This window comes from Accipiter gentilis, chromosome 14 (genome assembly GCF_929443795.1).
Source record: "Accipiter gentilis chromosome 14, bAccGen1.1, whole genome shotgun sequence".
NCBI classification, from domain to species: Eukaryota; Metazoa; Chordata; class Aves; order Accipitriformes; family Accipitridae; genus Astur; species Astur gentilis.
The window spans coordinates 22,293,311-22,312,632 of record NC_064893.1 but is presented as its reverse complement, the minus strand read 5'-3'; the positions used below and the strand labels follow the sequence as shown (position 1 = coordinate 22,312,632).

The following is a 19,322-nucleotide window of genomic DNA, read 5'->3' as shown; positions in this document are numbered from 1 at the left end:
CAGGCTGCTCCCTTGCAGTGTATCGCCTCATTTACTGGGAAAGCAGCCTTGCCTTGTGTTTCTCTTGACTCCACAGTTTACTGATCGAGTCAAGCTGCGGCTCGCTCCCAGCCCCATTCACGCATGCCTTCTAGAGAATGAGATCTATTTTCACCAGCAAGTGATTCACCTGCCTGGCACTGGATCACCTTTCCCTTAGCAGCTGACTCCTTCCCAGCTCCATCCTTGCCCCGCAGCTCCCTGACTCACCTCCCAAACCTCTAATAGAGGGGAGAAACCTGAGCGGGAAGGGCAGGAGGAACAAGTCATGTTACATTTTCTCCTGATGACCGGTGCACTTTGATGCTGGCTTCCCTGAGGACTTTTGGCAGGACCTGAACTCTGCGTGGTGGAGAAAAGAGGCGTCATTCCTACCTGGGCTTGTGACCCGGATCTCCAGGGAACAACTCTGAAGGACCTGGGCATTTGCAGTTAGGGTGAGGGCTGTTGACACAAGACAGTTCCATCAGCTTGTGCTGGAGGCACAAGGGAGGCAGGCATGCTGCGGCGGCTGAGGCAGACCCTGCAGGTATATGGCAAGACTTATTCTTAGGGCTCCCTACCAGAAGCGGAGACTCTCCACTGACTTCAGTGTCACCTCTGTCCCCTCTCACCTTTTGGCCAGGGGCAGGCACACTTGGCTACGAGCAAAAAAAAATCATTATGTGGAGCTGGCTTGCCTGCGTTGGTTTAATTGAAATAAAATGTGTGCCCTGCTGAGCAGCACTGCTTGTGCTGAAGAGCTGGGATGAGTCAGGCTCCGTGCTGATGATATCATTGCTTTTTCAACCCCCTCCCAATGAGGCAGGACGGAGGGGCCACAGCAGTGGGGGGCCTGGGTGAGTGTCACTCTGCTCAGGCAGCACCCCCATGTGCCATCCTCACAGCAAGGGACTTGGGCTGCAGTGAGCCCTAAGGAACTCGAGGTGCTTGGGGGGACTCATGCACACAGAAACAGTCTCCACGCCTCTCAGTAGTAACTGGTGCCAATCGACACAGACATGTCACATAGCAGAGACCTGAGCTAATTCCCCATCCCTGCCTCCTCGCCTCCCCGCTAGCAGGGCAGGGCAGGGGGTCAGCAGGGACAGTGATGAATACTGATGCTGCCCAGATGGCGTGCCAGACCACACAGAGCTGTGAGCAAGCCAGAATCGGCAGGTACCCAGCAGAGATTTACTCCTGTGGCTCCTTGGAGAACATAAGCCCCGCCGTCTTGCTACACCAGCCTGCCCCCCAGCCCCTCCAGGGCCAAGCCACAGGGCTGGCATCCCACACTCAAGTGGAAACCATCAGGCAGGACTGAGGGTGCTTTTTGGATACGGATAAACCTTCACGTGGACAAAGTTCATCCCTCGTAACCACCGTGTGAGCTGAAGCCAGCAGCTACAGGCAAAGTGCACAGGATGTGGGCACTGGGTCCCCAGCACAAAGCCAGTTTTTGGCAGCAGGAGCTCCCAGGAGACATGGAGGGGACAGCAAAGCAACAGTAGCCAAAACAGAGCTTGGACACAAACAATACCCAGTTATCTTTAGTCACCCAGACAGTGAGAGAAACACAGTGAGAACGGGGCAGGCAGGACACGCCACAGACACTGGAAACTCCCTCTCAGCCAGAGAAAAGGGCAGAGTGGATGCCCCCCCCCCCCCCGTCCCGGCTTGGCAGTGACCAGGCTGCGGGCAGAGCTGGCGCTGGGCACGACGAGGCACTGACTCACTCTGCTGAGATAGAGGAAGGAGGCGGGCGGCCAAGTCCGCTTCTCTGCCAAGGAGCAGCCCTGATGTGCAGGGCTGAACGTGGGAGAAAACACTCCAGAGCGGGATCTGCTGGGGAATGAGGGTCTCAGAAGGCCGGGGGTGAGCTGGGGAGGGAGCCCACGGCCCATCCACACAGCTTGCTGTTGTGATGGTGTGCGCAGGGCATTTAGAGAAGAAAAGCAAAAAAAAAAAAAACCAAAAAGCAAGCATGAATGGTAACTGCGCTCCTTGCACAGGCACAGAGACCCCCGCCTCCAGCCCTGCCCACCGCCACCCGTGGCAGAGCTCCTGCCAGAGCAGAGCACCTGCAGCCAGGCACTGCGGGGCACAGGGCTCTGCCTGGGGCGGCCGTGGATGGCGGGGGGGACCCTCTGCAGGGACGCTCCCTGGGGACCACGGACCCTGCGTGGGGACTCTCTATGTGTCCCGGGGACGCAGAGACCCTCCCTGAGGACCGGGTACCGTGCACGGGGAGCCTGCAGGGGGATCCTCCGCAAGGACCCTCCCTGGGGACCGGAGACCCCCTCCCCAGGACTCCCGCGGCCCGGCCCACCCCAGGTCGTCCCCCCAAGCAGCGGCGAGCAGCCGTGGGGCCGGGACCCCGGCAGGGGCAGCGGCCGGCAGGCGCCGCCGCGATGCCGCGGGGCTGGGCGCGCTGGCACCGCCCCGCGCAGCGCCGAGCACCGCCCCGCAGCGCGCAGCATGGGCGAACGGCGGCCGGCGGCGGCGGCGGCGGCGGCGGGGGCGGCCGCCCCGCGCTGAGCCCGGCCGCCCCGACCCCATCCCGACCCCGGTCGCAGCAGCCGCTCCGCCGCATGTCCGGGCCCGGGGCTCAGAGCCGCAGCCGGCGGCTGCCCGGTAAGTGCCGGCCGCGGGGTGCGCTTAGTGGGAGGGGAGCGGGGCACCGGCACCGGGCGGGCGGGCGGGCGGGCAGGGCTCGGCGCTGCCCGCGTCCCTTCTCCCCCGCAGCACCCACCCGATGCCCCTTGCAAAGCAGCCGTGCCCCCCCAGCTTCCACCCCCGAGCTCCCGCTGCAACAACCTGCTACGCCGGCACCGCTCCCGGGCTGCTTTGGGCAGGGGCTGCCCGGGAAGCTCCGTGCCTGGGATAAGGATGCTCGGGGCCGGGGCCGGGGCCGGAGCGGGGGGGGAGGCACCTGCCTGGCAAGCGGCTAAGCTCGGGGACCTGTTGAGCCACGGGCTCGCTGTGGAGTGGCACCGGTAGCCCTCGGAGCCCTGAGGCCCCCGGGAGGAGCGGATCGCCCTGCACCCTCGGGGTTTAGGGGAAGAGGAGGCTGAGCAGAGCAAACACATCAGCGAGCGTGGCAGGGTGAGCGGCAGCCGGGGTGACTGGGGGATTGCAAGGGGACAGCCTGCCACGGATCCGTGCCCGGGGCACCGCGCTGCCCTCCTGGCTTTCTTGTCCTCACGCTTCTTCCTGCACGAACCGAAACAGGGCCCTGTAAATAGCAGGGTCTTATGACACAGCCTCTACTGGGGAAGGAGCTCTGGGCGGCAGGGATATTTTTAGAGCCGAGACGCAAGGGATTTGGAGATTGCTCGGAGGAGTGCAGGCAATGAAACCGCAGCACAGACAGGGGTTACAAGGTGCCATGTCCTCCCTTTCTAGTTCCATCCCCCCGCTTTTCCCAGCAAGCGGCTCTGCCAAAACCACTGCCTCCCTCGCACTCGCCTGGTGCATTTCCTCTCACCGGGGCTATGGTTATTTTTTGCTGTGCTGCAACACGAGGTCAGATGTACCAATCGAGAAAAGACCGCGCAGGGAATTAACACTCAGGCAGCCGGCGTGTCCAGGCATCCTGTCTCCGCGTGGCCTGCCCCTGCACGATTCTCCAGAGCGTTCCCAGCTCTCCACACCAGCTGCTTCTCCCAAGGCTAAAGGAGCAGAAAGCCCTTGGGATTTACCCTTGTCCCGCAGCAGTTTTTCTGGGGCAGGGTGATAGGGAAAGGCTTGCGATCTCTGCAGAGCCTCCTGGAAGAAGCTGTGGCAGCTGAGGAGCTGTATCTTCCCCCCACCCGATCTCCTCGCAGCACTGCTCGCAGGGACTGGGAGCACAAGCTGCAGTCCAGCAAGCCGGGCAGTGGTGGGATGCCCCGAGCCTCTCTGGAGGAACAGGGTCAGGGGATTGGGCTCTGGGGAAGTGCAGGGAGGAGAGCAAAATCTGTCTGGGCCAGCCTGCTCCAGCTCTTTCATTCACCAGGGAACTGGCCCACGCTTGGAATGACACCTCGCTTAAACTCTGCTCATCTCCACATCAGACTCTGTCCCCTTCCACAGCCCAGATTATTTTTCAGGGCCTTCTTTAAGTCCCTCAAAATCTCTGCAAGGTATCGCAGAGCCATGGCCTCAAGAAAAGGCCATTCCCATCCTCTCTTGGCCTTGTGCCTCCACTAAACAAGCCTTCTCCCACTCTCAAATACACCCCTCCTATTCACCAGCACAGAGCAGGGGTTGTACCGGCATCCCATGGGCCAAGGAGGAATGAAAAACGCATCCGCTCCCAGCAGAAACACAGCCAGAGAATTGAACTCTGCTCCTCTCCTGGCCTGGACGTTGGGTCAGAGAACACCCTAAGCTGGTGCTCCCAGGGCTTGAGCCCTGTCTGGCCCTCCCCCGATGCTAACTGCACCCCAGGAATTGCTCCTCTCCCAGCCCACTTTGGTGAGGGCGCAGACGGGAGAGCTCGCAGCGGTTTGCTTCGCAGCCAGCCCTCCTGCACCTTTCCCCACCACGGCAGTGGCCACGAGCCCACACTGTACAAGGTGGCTCTTTGGCATGCCCTGGCAGCATCCTCGCCCACAGCCCACCCTATGGGCAGCTGCCCAGGAGCAGGTGAGTAGGAAATCCCTGCCTGCACCTGCTAGGTGGGGAAAAGCAACCTCTGTACCAGTGTTTGGCCCCAGTTCCTCCTCAAGCCATGCTGACTAATAAGCTGTGAGAGCCGGAAGGATTTGAAGGCAGCGGGGTGCCTGGTGCCATCGCAGCCGTGCTGGGCGGTTCAGCCAGTGGGGAAGAGCCTGGCTCTGAATGCTGATAAGCCTCCAGCCCCTTGGCTGAGTGGGCTGTAGTAATAACCATGACAATTGTAATAAAAGCCAGGCCACCAGCAGGTACCGACAGATCCCCCACGGTGCACAGGGGCTGCATTGTGTGTGCGAACGTGTCCCGCGGTGGGAACATGCCAGCCGGATGAGACAATCCCCACAACTGACAGCCGGGGAGCGTGACCGGCCGTCACATGGGGAAGGGCCGCGGCAGGGAATGCCGCTCTCCTTTATTTCCCTGTCGAGAGTTGCTGAGGAGCGGCTACACTAGCAGGGCTGTTCGTTCCCCCTGGGCCCGGAAGAGCCCCGGGAGGGGGGAAGGCTCCATCCCCGACTCTCACCGCGGTCACGGGTCAGGCAGGGCCAAGCACAGCCCAGCTGCCATCTCCCGCTGCCGGCATTCCTTACATAATGGGATCTCAGTGCTCGTGCCTGACTCGCCAGCGAGAGCTCAAAAACAAGTTCATAAACAGGTCCTGCTAATTTCTCCCACAAGAGAAATCCCAGCACCCACAGGAATGCTGCCACCAGCACTCGTCCTGACTCTCCCCAAGCACCCTTACCCCGAGTATCGGTCACGTGCCAGGGAGAGATGAGCAGCGAGAACATTAATGGCACAGATCAGCCACACTCAGGGTAGCACCCACTAGCATTTTGGTTTATTTTGTATTTGCACTGCAAACTCTCCTCCTTACCTCCACACTGGGGTCCCTTTGGCAAGATGCCGCACAGAGAGCCACTCTGTCACCCTGAATCTGGGAGCCAGCACAGCCTCTGCCCTGAGCCCAGACTCCCTGCAGCTACAGCCTGATGGGCTCTCCTCGGTGTGGTGGACTGCGGCAGTTTGCCATGGATTTGGCACAGCTGAGCTGGGTGGCAGAGCTCTGGGTGGGACAGACAGGACAGAGCTGGCTCCAGCTCCTGAAGGGAGCCAGCTCCATAATCAGTGCCCTGCTCACCCCCTCCTTGTCCCTGGCTCCATTCTCTTTTGCAGATAGCACAGGGGAGCCAGGAGGTTTTTGCCTTACCCCAGCAGCGCTGTGCTGCAGCCACTGGTCAGCCTTGCGAGGAAAGCTTCACTGGCACAGTGCGTCCACCACCACAACTGTTAGCCTGGTCACTGCACAGCACACCGAGCCTCTGCACCAGAGCAGGCACCCAGTGCTTAGGTCAGACATACCAAGGCAAAGGCCCCTTCAGGCAGCCAGGATTGCCACCCCGGGCATCGCAGAAAGACGCTGAGCAGCCAGAAGAGGTCCAGAGCCTCTTCCAGAAAGTGCATGGTGACTGGCCCTGAGTCACGGTGCATCCCTGCGCTGTGCTGCAGGCACCACCCAGCCTCCTGGGGCAGGCGCCTGCAGACGATGGGGTTTAGCTGAAGGATGCCCCAGAAGTGGAGTGCAGAGGAGTCCTGGAAGAGCTCTCAGGAAGATGTGACACTGATCTCCAGGACATCTCATCAGGCCCACAGCCTCTCTCCCATTTGGGTCCTATGCTGCTACATATTGCTGACAGCCAGCCCCCCCCCTGCTGTCCTCGCCCCCACTCCTGCCAGACAGGGTGGGGATGCTGCTCACTCTGTTCCCTCCTCCCCAGCCTGGAGGAGTGGAGGGTTTGGGCAGGCAGAGGATGTTTGTTTGGTTTCCCTGGTTACTGCACTGCCTGCTCCAGTAATCACATTTTCCTCGTGCTGACTGGGCCAAGAGCAGCAAGAGATGAAATCTGGAATGGCTGAGGTCGAACACCAGCCTGGGAGCAGCTGAGGCCACAGCCTCTCTGTGCCATTTGGGTCCTTGCTGTTGTGGGTACCCAGCCTGAAAGGGAGGTACCAGGCCCAGGGATGCAGCAACAAGCTCCTTCAACAACAGCCTGAGGGCTCCCATCGCTCCCTCTCGTGTGAGCCAAGGACACAGGCACTGGCACTGGACTGCGGGAAGGAATTAGAAGAATGAAAATGTTTATGCAGGCAGAAGCCAAGCTGGCTGCACAAGCGGGGGATGCGAATGAGGGAGCCTGCGAGCGTGGGTGCGGCTGTATTTATAGCAACCGTGGTGGCAGGGGTGCGCATGTGCAGGGGTGACAGGGTTGCTGATGCCTTTTATACCTTATGCATCCGTCAGCCCAGAAGGCCTGGAGCACTAATGCCAGTTCTTGTCCCTGGGAGTTTCCCCTGTTTGTTAGCATTCAGAGACAGCCCTCTGTTTTGTAGCACGGAAACTGAAACTTGAACACTTGAACCGTGGCAGATCTCATAACAACACCCTTTCCCCCCTCAATAGTTCAGTTCAGCAGTAGTGAACGCAGCATATGAGCTCCCCACTCCTGGCTGGCCTGCATTTCGGAAGTGAGATCTGAGGCTCCAGCACAGCAAGTGCTGGTGACGCTGCCGTTCCAGCATTTAACATCTATTCATAGTGACTAAATCAATGTGTGCTGGTAAAGCGGAGCAGAAGGGAATTGCCTACCCTCCAGCACAGCCATACCACATGAGCTGGGTAGGCTTGAAGGGCTTGGACAGCCCTGCCTGGTCCGACCCTCCTCACCTTTCTCCCCAGGTGACATGGAGCAGGCACAGAGGAGCCTGGACACAGAGCAGATGCAGCAGCAGCAGCTGAAACTACGTGACCGGCAGAAGTTCTTTGAGGAGGTTTTCCAGCATGACGTGGATTTCTTCTTCCCTATGTCTCACCTGCAGATAGAGCATCGGAGACGTAAGTGCTGCAGGCACCAACATGGGGCTGGGGGCATTTCAGGGAACAGTGACACAGGCGTTAGAGATCAGTGGGACATCCACAGTCTAAAGGCAGCCAGGGACATGCATGTCCTGCACTGAGGCAGGACCACACACGCTGCTTGTGGGTGTGCTGTGGATTACTCACATCACTTAACTGAAGTCACTGCACACGGGTACACAGGCTGGCGCCCTGCATAGTCACTGGCTTCAGGCAGGCTCCTCCAGACAGCAGTTTGGGGCAGGGACAAGGACTGCAAGGAGACGGCAGGGGCTTCCAGAGGGATGTTTTAAGGAAACACGATTTTCCTGGGGACCTCTTACCAGCAGGTAGAATTCAGTTCCCCATGGCAAGGCTGGCCTCCCTGCTTGGGATCCTGCCTGCACAGGGCTCACAGTGCCCTTTGCCTGGCACTAGCACTCACCTTTTCGCTGACCTCTGTCTCTGCAGCCCCCTTAGGCAGCATTTCCTCCATGGAGGTGAACGTGGACATGCTGGAGCAGATGGACATGATGGACCTGTCAGACCAGGACACCGTGGACGTGTTTCTGGGCTGTGGGACAGAGGAAAGCAGTGTTGCTGGGCCCCTGCCAGGTATGTGCTGTCCCAAGCCTTTTGCGGGCCACGCTGGGAGGCCTTCCTGCCCCCAGTGCCCACACTGGCTTGTTCCTCAGCCCTGGCCACCCTGTGTGCAGATCTACATGCACCCATACAAAGCCAGACACGTGGTGCTGGGGTCGGTGAGGTTGGAGGGACTTCACCCTGAGCTGGTCCATGTCAGCATCCACCTCCACAGCCCAGAGGTGCAGACCCCTGTAAATACTTTATGCTGCAGAAGACAGGAGAGCCCAGGCACTTTCCAGAGTCCGTGGGGCAAATCCTCTTGTCCTGAAGCTCCTCTGGAGTGGCCAGTGTCTTGTCACGATTTCCCAGGTCCCCACTGCGCTGCAGAGCTCACTGTGCTGAGCAGGAAGGCTGCAGGACCCCTCCACCTCCCAGCCAGACCCCAGAGACCTGGCCTTGGGTCCTGCAGGGAAAGCCCAGAGCACCAGCACCTTCCTCCCCATCCACACACGCTGTAGTGATTCACTGAGGCCAAGCCAAATGTCTCCTTGCCTGCTACAGCCAATGGCCTCACACAGCATGGCTCCAAGCCATGTTTCACGCAAGATGGAAAAGGCTCCACTGCCAAAAACGGGGAAGGAATGTGCGGCACTGCCCAGAGCCAAGCTGGGGGTGTGAGGTAGGGAACAGCCACAGCAGCCGCATGGGGAGCAGCCAGGAAAGCATAGCCGGCCAAGGAATAGGATATGTGTGTTGGAGCTTAGGGAGCAATAAACCTCCAGAAACCTTTTTTTTTTTTTTTTCTCTTACCGCTCTCTCTTCCAGGAGCAGATACCCACCAGTGCCCAGAGGAAATCACCCTGCAAGTGCCCAATGCAGCCGAGAGCAAGTCACGCATTTCCTCCACATCTTCTGTCTCCACGGATCTGAACAGCCTGGACACCAGCGAGGAGGGGGCTGAGACCCCCGTGGTGCAGTCAGATGAGGAGGACCTGCAGGAGGACAGTCCCAAAGAGCAGGTGGCAAGAAGCTAGCAGCCAGCTCAGACCTGCTCCCAGCCTCCTCCATACAGACCTACCAGCCCAGAGGAAGGAAAGCCGCTGGCACTCAGTAAACCCCATCCTGGACTGCTGCCCTGCAGTAGGGGAGAGATGGTTTTCCCCTCCTCTCCCTCCACAGGTTCTACTGGCAGCCAAAGGAAAAGGAAGGGGGTATTGTAGGCTCCCAAAATTAACTCTTCAGGCTTTGCTGCTAACACTCCCTGCTTCATTCCCCAAAACGCTCAGCATCCCACTGCCCCACCATTCCCAGAAAGCCATCCCTTGGGATCCCAGTTCCCCCCGTCCTACTGACAAAGGTCCTGTCCAGACAAGCATTTAACGATGGCATACAAAGAAATAACACTCCAGTCTAAACAAGCAGTGGGTGTGTGTGTTATTGGGAGAAAACAGCACTGGGGGTGAGGGTTAGGTGGGGATTGCAGGAGCGAGAGTGGGGTAAAGCCCATGTGCTAAGGGTGCAAACAAAAGCTCCTGTTGCACAGCCCACCTCCAGTGCAGGGACGGTTCCTGCGCCCAGGGTGGGGGCAGACAGCACAGACCTCAGCAGAGAAGGGTGGCTGTTAGCGGAGCAGGTCACCATACTGAGCAACTTGGGTGCTGCCTCCAGGAGGGACAGAGCCAGCAGCTGCAGTACAGATATAGCTGACCTAAGCAGAGCTGCTGGTGACCTGTAACTACCCTCCATGAGTACACTGAGGGATTTCTCAGGCAAATCGGCTGAGTGAAGAACATCAGCACAGGCAGCACCAGCAGCCACGGCTCCCCCAGCACAGCATGACGGCAGCAGCCCTGGCTGGAGGCTGCTTTAGAGGAGCAAAGGAAGAGCCATCAGAATGAAGCCACTTTGCAGCCCGCTACGCTTGCTCCCTGCACGACAGGTCAAGAGGAGTCAGGCACAAAGCCAGCCAGAGCTCTGCTGCCGCTATCAGTGGCTGCAGGCCAGGAAAGCGCTGTCCCTGCTCGGGTTGTGTCAGCACAACCATGGTCACCCCCACAAGGAAAGGAGCCTGGGAGATAAGCAACAGGAGCCAAGGAATGCTCCTCATCCTGGCTGCATCCCAGGGGGCATTCGGACCTTACTGCACACTCTCTGGCGTCAGCCAACCCTTTGTGAGACTGGCTGGAGCACCACAGTTATCCGGGAACGACCGGCCGGTAGCGGGAGGCGTCGTGAGCTCCGTCGGAGTGCCACCCCTAGTGCTGCCTTGCTGCGGCTGCAGTTTGCTTCCTCCTGGGGTGGCCCCAGGCTGGCCTGGGCTGGCAGCCGGTGGAAGCAGGGCGCTTCCGGACGGCTCTGCGCCCAGAGATAGATGCTGCCCTCCGGAAAGGAGACGCCAAGGAGAGAGGGAGAGCAGACAACAGCAGGAAGAGCTGAGAGAGGAAGTCACGCCGGGGACGGGCACAATCCTTGCAGAGTCCTGGTGCACGGCAAAGCCTTGCAGGGAACCCCCCGAGAGGGGCTGTGGCTGGTGGCCCCAGCTGTTCGCAGGCTGGTGTTTGACCCCAGCCGTTCCCGATTCCCTCTCTTGCCGCTCTTGGCCCAGCCGGCGCAAGGAGAACGCGGTTGCTGGAGCAGGCAGCGCAGAAACCACGAGGAGCCTTCGGGGAGCCCTCCACAAAATGGACGCCCTCGCTCCCAGGCTGGGGGCAGCCGCTGCCAGGTGCTCTCCCTCGGCCAGGCGCGGGCACGGCCAGGCAGGCGCTTACCCGCGCTCCCGCCGCGGGGCAGGCTCCAGACCTGCGCCTCGCAGCCGCTCCTCAGCTCGCAGACCCCGCCAGAGGAAGACCCTCCGGCCGCGGGCCGGGCCAGGGCTGCGGCGCCGCGTCTCCATGGCGACGCCGGAAGCGGCCGCCATCGGCCGGAAGCGGAAGCCGGCGGAGGGGCGGGCGGGCGCCGGGATGGCGGCGGTGCTGCCGCTGCTGCTGCCGCCGCTGCTGCTGCTGCTGGCGGCGGCGGGGCCCGGGCGGGCGCGGCGGGACGCGCTGCGGGAGGAGCTGCTGCTGAGCCCGCTGCCCGCCGGCGACGTGGCCGCCACCTTCCAGTTCCGCACGCGATGGGACGCCGACCTGCCGCGGGGCGCGGGTAGGGTGGGGCGGGGCCGGGGGCAGGGCGGGCCGCTATTGGCTGGGGCGCGGCGCAGGGGGCGGAGCCGTTTCGCGGGGCGACGTGATGGCACGCACTGGGGTGACGCCAGGGGAGGGGCGGCGCCGGGCCGTCGCGGTGCGGGGCGCTGAGGAGCCGGGCGGGGCGAGACGACGGGGGGGGTTGAGGGTTGCGGTGACGTCAGCACGAGGGGGCTCGGCGCAGCGACGCGAGCAGGGGTAGCGCCGGGGCCTGACGTCACGTTTGGCCGGGCCCTGGCGTGAGGTCAGGAGAAGGGGCCGCGGGGGCGGGAGCTAACGCCGCCTGCAGTCTCTCACTACAGGCTCTTCCCGAAGGCGCTGGGGCGGCTGGTGGCGGCGCTGGGCGTGCGGGAGCTCCACCTGGCCCTCACGCAGGGCTTCTGGCGTACCCGGGCCTGGGGGCAGCCGCCCCTCCAGGCACCCGCCGGCGCCGAGCTGTGGGTCTGGTTCCAGCCCACCGTCACCGAGTAGGTACCCCGGCCCGGGGTCCGGCCCGGGGCGTCCCCTTCGCGGCCACCGCTCCGGGGAGCCGTCACCCTTCTTGCGCGAGGCAGCCGTGGCGTGCGTGGGGGGCCTCCTGGGTTGGAAAACGTCTGCTGGAATAAAGGGCCCGCGACCCCAGGAGCAGCTCTAAGGGAAAGCAGAACGTAGCCCCGCTCAGCGGGCAGGGCAGGATGCGGTGCTGAGGGCAAACCCTCGTTCGCTAAAGGAGCGAGTAGTTCCCTTACGGGCTCTGCGATGACAAACCCCTCGCTGCACTAATACTACAGGGCTGTACCTTGACCTCTCATCCGTGACTCGCTTCCCTTGGCTCCTGTCCGATACCTGTCACCATCTCCCTTAGCACACAGCCCCCGGCTGAGCCACAGCAGCTCTGTATGGACTTGCAGAGCTCCCTCCTCCCTACAAATGGCCTGTTCCACATCTGCCGGTTGGGTCAGCCTTCAGAGCTGCACCAAGGTGTTGCTTTAGGTCTCACAGCCTCTTCCCCATGAACTACATGTCACCTCCCACATGCTCCCTGCTCTGCCAGCCCCTCTCCTTGCATACCAGCTGCACCTATCACCAGATCCCCAGCTGTGTGAAGCGTTGACACCCCGGCGGGCTGCCCCTGCAGCGAATGTGCCCCAGATCTCACGCGTTAGAATAATACACCAGGAGAGCTGAACAGTGCATGACCAGCAGCCTCTGCCTACACACTCCTTGCAGCTTCTGAAAGCAGCATGGTCACCCCGGTGTATTTATTGAATGTTACTGACTTAATGCTTGTTGTCTGAGGATTTGAGCTGCTGAGTAATCCCTGGTATCTGTTCTCACACAGTGTTGACAAAGCCTGGAAAGAACTGAGTAACATCCTCTCAGGAATTTTCTGTGCTTCTCTCAACTTCATTGACTCGACCAACACAGTTACTCCAACAGCATCCTTCAAACCCCTGGGCTTAGCCAATGGTGAGCCCGGCCTGCACTTGGCTGCCCAGCTCTGCCCTCTCACTCTTGCCTCTAGCTTTAGTTCTGCCCCATGCCACTACAGGGAGTCTGGGCGCAGGTCCTGGGTCTGGGTGTGTACAACAGGGTCTTTTAACCTCCTCCTGGAAGCACTTCTCCCTACAAATGAGGCTTAGATTTGAACAGAGGAAACCCACAAGGAGTACATGGCAGATGCTCCCAGGCCATCGTCTGTCTCTCTGAAAAGTATTTTATGAAGCAGTGACGGCTAGAGGATTTAAGGCACTCGTGAAAAAAATCTGCTAGAATATATCCTTACTTACTCTTTCCAAATCACTCTGAACAGAATGGGATCTATTCCTGATTGAGCTCGTGGCATTTCAGGCATATTGAGAGGGTGGTGGGCTGTGGGGTACGTTGGGGGGTGGAACAGGTCTGCTTCTGTTCTCATGCCTGTAGCAGTACCAGCCTGTTGACCCTCCACCTCTCTGCCCAGGGACAGATCACCATCTCCTACGATATGCTGTCCTGCCCCGGGAGGTTGTCTGCACAGAGAACCTCACGCCTTGGAAGAAGCTGCTGCCATGTGGCTCAAAGGTAACGGCAAGTCCTGTTGCCTTGTTGGGCCACTCCCGATAGAGCTGGGCTCCCGACAGCAATCCGGGAGCGTGTACAGGGAAGTCTTAGCAGGGCCTTTCTCTCAGTGGGAGCAGAGAACAGACATGGTGCTGAGTTTCTCCTTTTCTCCCTGCAGGCTGGGCTTGCTGTGCTGCTGAAGGCCGAGCGCTTGTTCCACAGCAGCTACCACTCGCAAGCAGTGCACATCCGCCCCATCTGCAGGGTAAGTGCGAGGCTCAGAGCTCCCTCCTTTAACACCCCCAAGAGAAAATCCAAAGCCTTCTTGTGACATTGCAAGGTGACACACCGGTTTGCTCAGCTCCCCTGCAGTGGGTTCACTGTGTCTAACAGCTGTCGCCCTGCTTCTCTGGTCTCACCTACATCCCGATGGGATTCTTGCAGTCCCAGTGGAATTCCAGCTCCATCCTCGTGTCCTTCCCCTCCACAAGGTGTGATCAGAGCCACCTGTCTCTCTCTTATCCAGGATGCCTCCTGCCTGGCTGTGTCCTGGGAGCTCAGACAGACCCTCACTGTGGTCTTCGACACCTTTTCCAGCGGCCAAGGAAAGAAAGGTAAGCTCAGCAGCAGTGCGCTGTGGTCCTCGAGTGCCCCCAGCCTGCAGCACTTCACCTGCCACTGACTTTGCTTCCCACAGACTGGTCCCTCTTTAAGATGTTCTCTCGCACACTTACTGATGCATGTCCTCTGGCATCGCAGAGCAAAGTCTACGTTGACATCTCCCCTAAGAACAAGGTAATTCTCACGGACCAGAGAACATCCTGCTCCCTCAGTTCAGCCACTTCATGTGACTCTGAAACATCCTCGCCTCTACCCCCTGCATGGCTGGGCCCCCCAGGAACCCTCCACGGCTAACAAAGGGAGGTGGTTTCCTTCCCGTGAGCAGGTGTGCAGGGATGAGTGTGGTGGTGTTAATAAAAGTGCTGAGCTGGCTGTTGGGTGGGAAAGCTGCGAGCCAGCCAGAGGGGCTTTGCCCAGCACTGCCAGTTACTTCAAGGCGCACTTTTCCTTTCGTGGTCCATTTGCTTTCTCAGGAAAAGGAGTTACTGGAAGTGACTCCCCCTCCGACATCTGTACACGAAGCTATTGTCCAGGGAGACAAGAGAACCTATGCTGTCTATGACCTGCTGAGCCCCTCGCTCTTCAATACATCTCGCAGCCTCAATGTGCAGCTGAAGTGGAAGCGGCCCCAAGACAGCTGTGAGTGACCAGAACTTCACTCCCCCTGCACCACTGGTCAGTGCTCCAGGCCTAAAAATCACCTGGCATGACCCTCCATTCCTATGTCCTTTTCTCTTTCACAGCGGAGCTGCCGACACCCATACTCCATGCTCAGCGCTATGTGAGTGGCTATGGTCTGCAGACTGGAGAGATCAGCACTCTCATCTACAACACTCACCCGTACCGGGCATTCCCCGTGATCCTGCTGGAGACTGTGCCGTGGTATCTGCGACTCTATGTGCACACTCTGACTATCATCACGAAGGGGAAGGAAAACAAGCCAAGTAAGTAAACTCTCCTGGGAGCACATGCCACACGATTCCCTTGGCTCAAGCAGCTCGTTCCAGAGATGGCTTGGTCCCTCCCTTGGGCCTCAGTGATCAGTGGGAAACTGGACTGGAAATAAAACATCTTGGGATGTTTTCCTAGCCTTCAGTTCAGTGCTCGCAGCAGATGAGACTTTATTAAGTCTCTTTTGTAAGAGGCACATGGATGGTGTTTCATAATCCAACAAGGGTCTAACCAAAGTGAATTGATTTTTGTAGTAAAGGAGGCTCAATGTAAAACTGATGACTGGGTCTTATTTTGGATTTGTACCTTTCCTTATGAACACCCAAGTGTCACAGGTCATCAGCTCTAAAGACCAACCAGATTTAGCTTTAACATATGATCTTTGTTACCTGTGCATCTTTACTTGCCCAGAAAACCTCTCCCAGGACAGTGGAAGCAGGAGCACCCACCCCATGGGAGATGTCCGGGCAACGTGAGATTAGACACGGGTTGCCCCCGTGTCAGTGACGCATCTCTTTGGGGTTAGGTTATATCCACTACCAGCCAGCCCAGGACCGGAGACGGCCTCACCTCTTAGAAATGCTGATCCAGCTGCCAGCCAACTCTGTCACCAAGATCACAATCCAGTTTGAGAGGGCCTTATTGAAGTGGACAGAGTACACGCCTGACCCCAATCATGGCTTTTACGTCAGGTAACAACATACCTCAGCTCCTCATCCCCTCCTGGGCCTTGTGTAGGACTTGCTGCCCAGGTCTCTGGGGACAGGAAAAACTCTTGCCATCTCTTTGCTGGCAGGACTGACACTAGCATGTCCTTTGTCTCCTTAGTTCATCTGTGCTTAGTGCCCTGGTGCCCAGCGTCATTGCAATGAAGGATGTGGATGTGGAGCAGAGCCCTCTCTTCACCTCACTGTGAGTGTGCCTGTGCTGGGGAGTGGGGCTATACCGCAGTGTCAGCGGGCTGCTGGCAACGGCTATCCTGTCTGGTGAGCACGAAGCGGTGGTCCTGTGTGGGCTGACACACCCTTCCCTGCTTCCACTCTCCAGGTTTCCTTCCTCTGATGGCTCCAGCTATTTTGTGCGCCTGTACACGGAGCCGCTGCTGGTGAACTTGCCGACGCCAGACTTCAGCATGCCTTATAATGTCATCTGCCTGACCTGCACCGTGGTGGCAGTGTGCTACGGCTCCTTCTACAACCTGCTGACCAGAACGTTTCACGTGGAAGAGCCGAGCCGGGGAGGGCTGGCCAAGCGGCTGGCCAACATCATCCGCAAATTCAGGGGGGTGCCTCCCCTCTGAGAGAAACCAGGGCAGCCAGTGCTGGCCACAGGGCTCTGTGGGGAGACCCAGGGAGCAGAGCGCTGCTGCCTCTTGTCTTTGCTGGAAGCAGCCTGCTCCGTTTTGCTGCCTGCATCTCTCTTTGGGATCCAACAGGCTGAGGGGTTGCTTCCATCATTAAGATGGGAAACGGCTCTAAGCCCGATGACTACTGAACTCAGTGCTACGGGATTGGGAAAGGTGTAAGACTTCTGTTTGGGAGAGGGGTAACTTATGTGCTGGGAATGATGCTAGCAGTAAACGTGACCTGTTTTGTACATTTGTGCTCCTGCTGGTTGGTTTTACTTTCTCAACCTCAGAGGCAGAGTTGACCGTGTAAGACTCTGTGAGCTGCTAAGTCTCTAGCATGCTACCCGAGTCAGCTGGGAGGAGATGCAGGCATGGTAAGGGGAAGGGGTGTGATGTGCAGCGAAGAGATGGGTTCATCTGCTCTACCATCTCACCTTCCACAGCTCCCTCCTGCCACACTTCACCACATTTGAGCCAGTTTGCAAATTAATTGTTGGCCATAGTGTATGTCTGTCCCCTCAGCCATGGCAAGGGTTTATTTTCTTTTTCAGTAAAAAGCTTCTCTTGCTTCCAGCTTCTATTTGCAGCGTTTTGAAACCCCTCCACCTGCTTACCCCTATGCTGCAGCACAAGATTCTCCTCTGCCTCCTCAGTATCATTTCTGCATATCTGCCCGATGGCTCCCCTGCACCCACGGTGTCCCAAAAGCTTCAGGGAGCCTCTGGGCTCAGCAGACGCCAAGTGCTGAGCTGTGGCCACACGGGCTCTGCTGGTGGGCAGCAGTCTTAGTTTTCCCTGGAGTGGGAATGCAGGAACGCTGGCACCACTGCGCTCTTCAGTTATTTTCATAACATACAAGGTACCGCCTCTGCTGTGGTTCACAGAGAGCAGCGAGAGGACCCTGGTGGTGCTGCTCGACCTCCGATGGTGCTGTTTTCAGGGGTACGTCCTTTGCATCTCAGATGTGGCTTTTGTGACAGGAATGGCGAACCGGCTACAAGCAGCTAAACAAAGCTCAAGGAAATCTTTAGAAGAAGTCTTCCCCACAATCAAAGCAAAGCCCAGCCCAAGATCCTTTAAAAGCTTCCGCCTGAACAGGAAGACCATAAAAACCCCATTGCCTCCTGTCCTGCATAGAACAGTCTGTTCCCACTGGCCTCGGATTACCTTTCCTTTCCCTACTGGAGGTGCCCTTCTCTCTGCAACTCCTTATGGATCCACTCCACTGGATGGCTCCATGCAGCCTGCAGAACTGCTGACATGAGTTTGGGACGATCCCTCTCTATCCCTGCTTGCTGAGAAGGATGCTTGCTGGGAGCTCATGCTGCTTCCAGCCACAGGACTGCTGCTGCAGCTCTGCCAGCCAGGCTTCAAGTGCAAAACAGAATTTCTTTATAGAACGCTAGAACTACAACCAAACAAAACACAAGCGAGTGCGCAGCTCCCACAGCAGTGCAGGGGCAGGGGGACGTGGCCAGGAGTCTCAGGTATGAGGGTCCACATTGCAGTTTGCAAAAGGATTTGGAGACCTCAAGTTGTTTCAGGCTGGGTCCAGGATAAATTCTGCAGACTGCAACCATCAGCACGTGCCAGAGCAGCCAAGGTGTCCCCCCAGCCTGGATCCCCAGGTGAAGCCTGTGTGCCACGGGGGTTATGTGGGATCCAGAAAAGCCCCCCCCAAGCGCCAAGGCCAGCGCCCACGGACACAGCTGGCACCGCAAGCCAAACCAGCCAAAAATAGCACAAGAAACATGGCACTGCTGCAAACCCAGCTGTCCATTCTGCAGGAAAAAAGGTCCCCATGCTGAGGATGACAAGGGCAGCCTATGCCAGGGCCAGCTGGGAACTGCCACGGGCAAAGGGTGCCAGAGCTGGCATCAGCCAAAGGCTTTGGGGCCATTCCCATGCAGTGCCATAAACCAGGAATTTAAACAGCCCATAAAGAGGTCAGCCCAGAATAATGGCAGAGCAGGAGGGAAACTGTCCCTGGCTGGATTCATGCCTGCCGGGCCATTGAGGTAGTCAGTCTTATCGCATCCATCAAACGCATGGGTCAGCCAAGTGGAAAGTCCTGTGGGGAAAAGCGGGCAGCCCCTGCAATCACAGCTGGGTGGGTTTTAAATTGCTGGGAAAACCCCAAATCTTAAGTGTTTAGGGTTTTTTTTCCTAGACTATTTCCCTCTCTTCCCTGCACGGCCTCCTTGGGAACCCAGCTGGAGCTGAGCATGGCTGAGCTGTGCTTGGTAACCCGCTGCTGGGTGTCTACAGAGAGAAGGGCTGGAGCTGGGCTGCTTGCAGCAGCCCAGGCTTTGCTGCCAGCCCAGTGACGCTTGGCCAGAGGGCTGCCAGCAAGTGACATCAAAAATAAGTGTTTAAGGGGAGAGGCCACGGAGCTGTCTGTGCTCTACGTCCCAGAGGTAGCGCGCCAGGCAGGGACAGGGCTGCAGGTGCCCACAGAAAACTGGGGCCCCTTGGGGCTCGACAGGGCCAAGTCAGCAACAAAAGCGCACTGCCGCGTATGAAAAGCAGCATGCAAGCAAGCCTAAAAATAGTATGCGATGGAACGCAAGAAAGCACGGACTCGGCGTGCCACACAGTGCAAGCTCCGTGAGCACGTAAACGACATGCAACGGCGTACAAGGACAAATGCCAACCGCACGAAAAGAAAACCCTGCAAACGGCACGCAACGACGTGTAAGAAAGCACGCCAAAAGCCGGCCACCCTGCAGAGAATCGTGCAAGCTGCATGCAAAACTGCGGCGCCCTGCAACACGCTAGAAAGCAGGCAAACAGGACGCCACAAAGCGCGAAGCAGCACGCAAGAAATCTGCGTGAAGAGCGTGCCACGGAGCAAGGCAAGCCAGAAGGAGGCTGCACCGCGCCGGCTGCACGCCCACGCAAGACAAGCCTGCAAGAATCATGCCACGCGGTGCAAAGAAGCGCGCGAGCGGTACTTTACGTTAAAAAAACAACAACAAAAAAGCCCATACAGTTTTTAAAAGAGCAAGAAAGCGCTCACGAAACACCACACGAGGCG

At 58.7% G+C, this 19,322-nt stretch overlaps 2 protein-coding genes and 1 long non-coding RNA gene across 5 annotated transcripts in view; 2 read left to right on the top strand and 1 right to left on the bottom strand.

Annotated features, from left to right (window-relative positions):
* The window catches only part of LOC126045381 (uncharacterized), a 39,209-nt gene extending 30,151 nt beyond the window's left edge, over window positions 1-9,058 (bottom strand). The window contains exons 1-7 of one of the 3 annotated variants that reach the window (XR_007508073.1): window positions 8,969-9,050; window positions 8,418-8,539; window positions 8,019-8,147; window positions 7,742-7,847; window positions 7,406-7,551; window positions 5,891-6,789; window positions 415-562 (exon numbers count right to left, since the gene is read on the bottom strand). This is a non-coding gene — a long non-coding RNA (uncharacterized LOC126045381). Of the gene's footprint in view, window positions 1-414; window positions 563-2,754; window positions 6,790-6,966; window positions 7,194-7,405; window positions 7,552-7,741; window positions 7,848-8,018; window positions 8,148-8,417; window positions 8,540-8,968 lie in introns of those variants that run through there. The other 2 variants (XR_007508075.1, XR_007508074.1) reach the window with 2 other exon arrangements.
* On the top strand, window positions 2,515-9,576 carry DBNDD2 (dysbindin domain containing 2). Its single transcript, XM_049816438.1, has 4 exons — window positions 2,515-2,655; window positions 7,418-7,573; window positions 8,045-8,188; window positions 8,984-9,576. The coding sequence occupies exons 1-4, from the start codon at window positions 2,613-2,615 to the stop codon at window positions 9,190-9,192; spliced, it is 552 nt and encodes a 183-aa protein (XP_049672395.1). The 5' UTR covers window positions 2,515-2,612; the 3' UTR covers window positions 9,193-9,576.
* A 1,161-nt stretch (window positions 9,577-10,737) lies between these two features.
* PIGT (phosphatidylinositol glycan anchor biosynthesis class T) lies at window positions 10,738-16,535 on the top strand. The gene is made up of 12 exons (XM_049816437.1): window positions 10,738-11,302; window positions 11,633-11,810; window positions 12,665-12,792; window positions 13,286-13,386; window positions 13,544-13,630; window positions 13,892-13,979; window positions 14,063-14,160; window positions 14,460-14,625; window positions 14,730-14,930; window positions 15,464-15,629; window positions 15,766-15,849; window positions 15,985-16,535. The coding sequence occupies exons 1-12, from the start codon at window positions 10,840-10,842 to the stop codon at window positions 16,235-16,237; spliced, it is 2,013 nt and encodes a 670-aa protein (XP_049672394.1). The 5' UTR covers window positions 10,738-10,839; the 3' UTR covers window positions 16,238-16,535.
* Window positions 16,536-19,322: the final 2,787 nt, after the last annotated feature.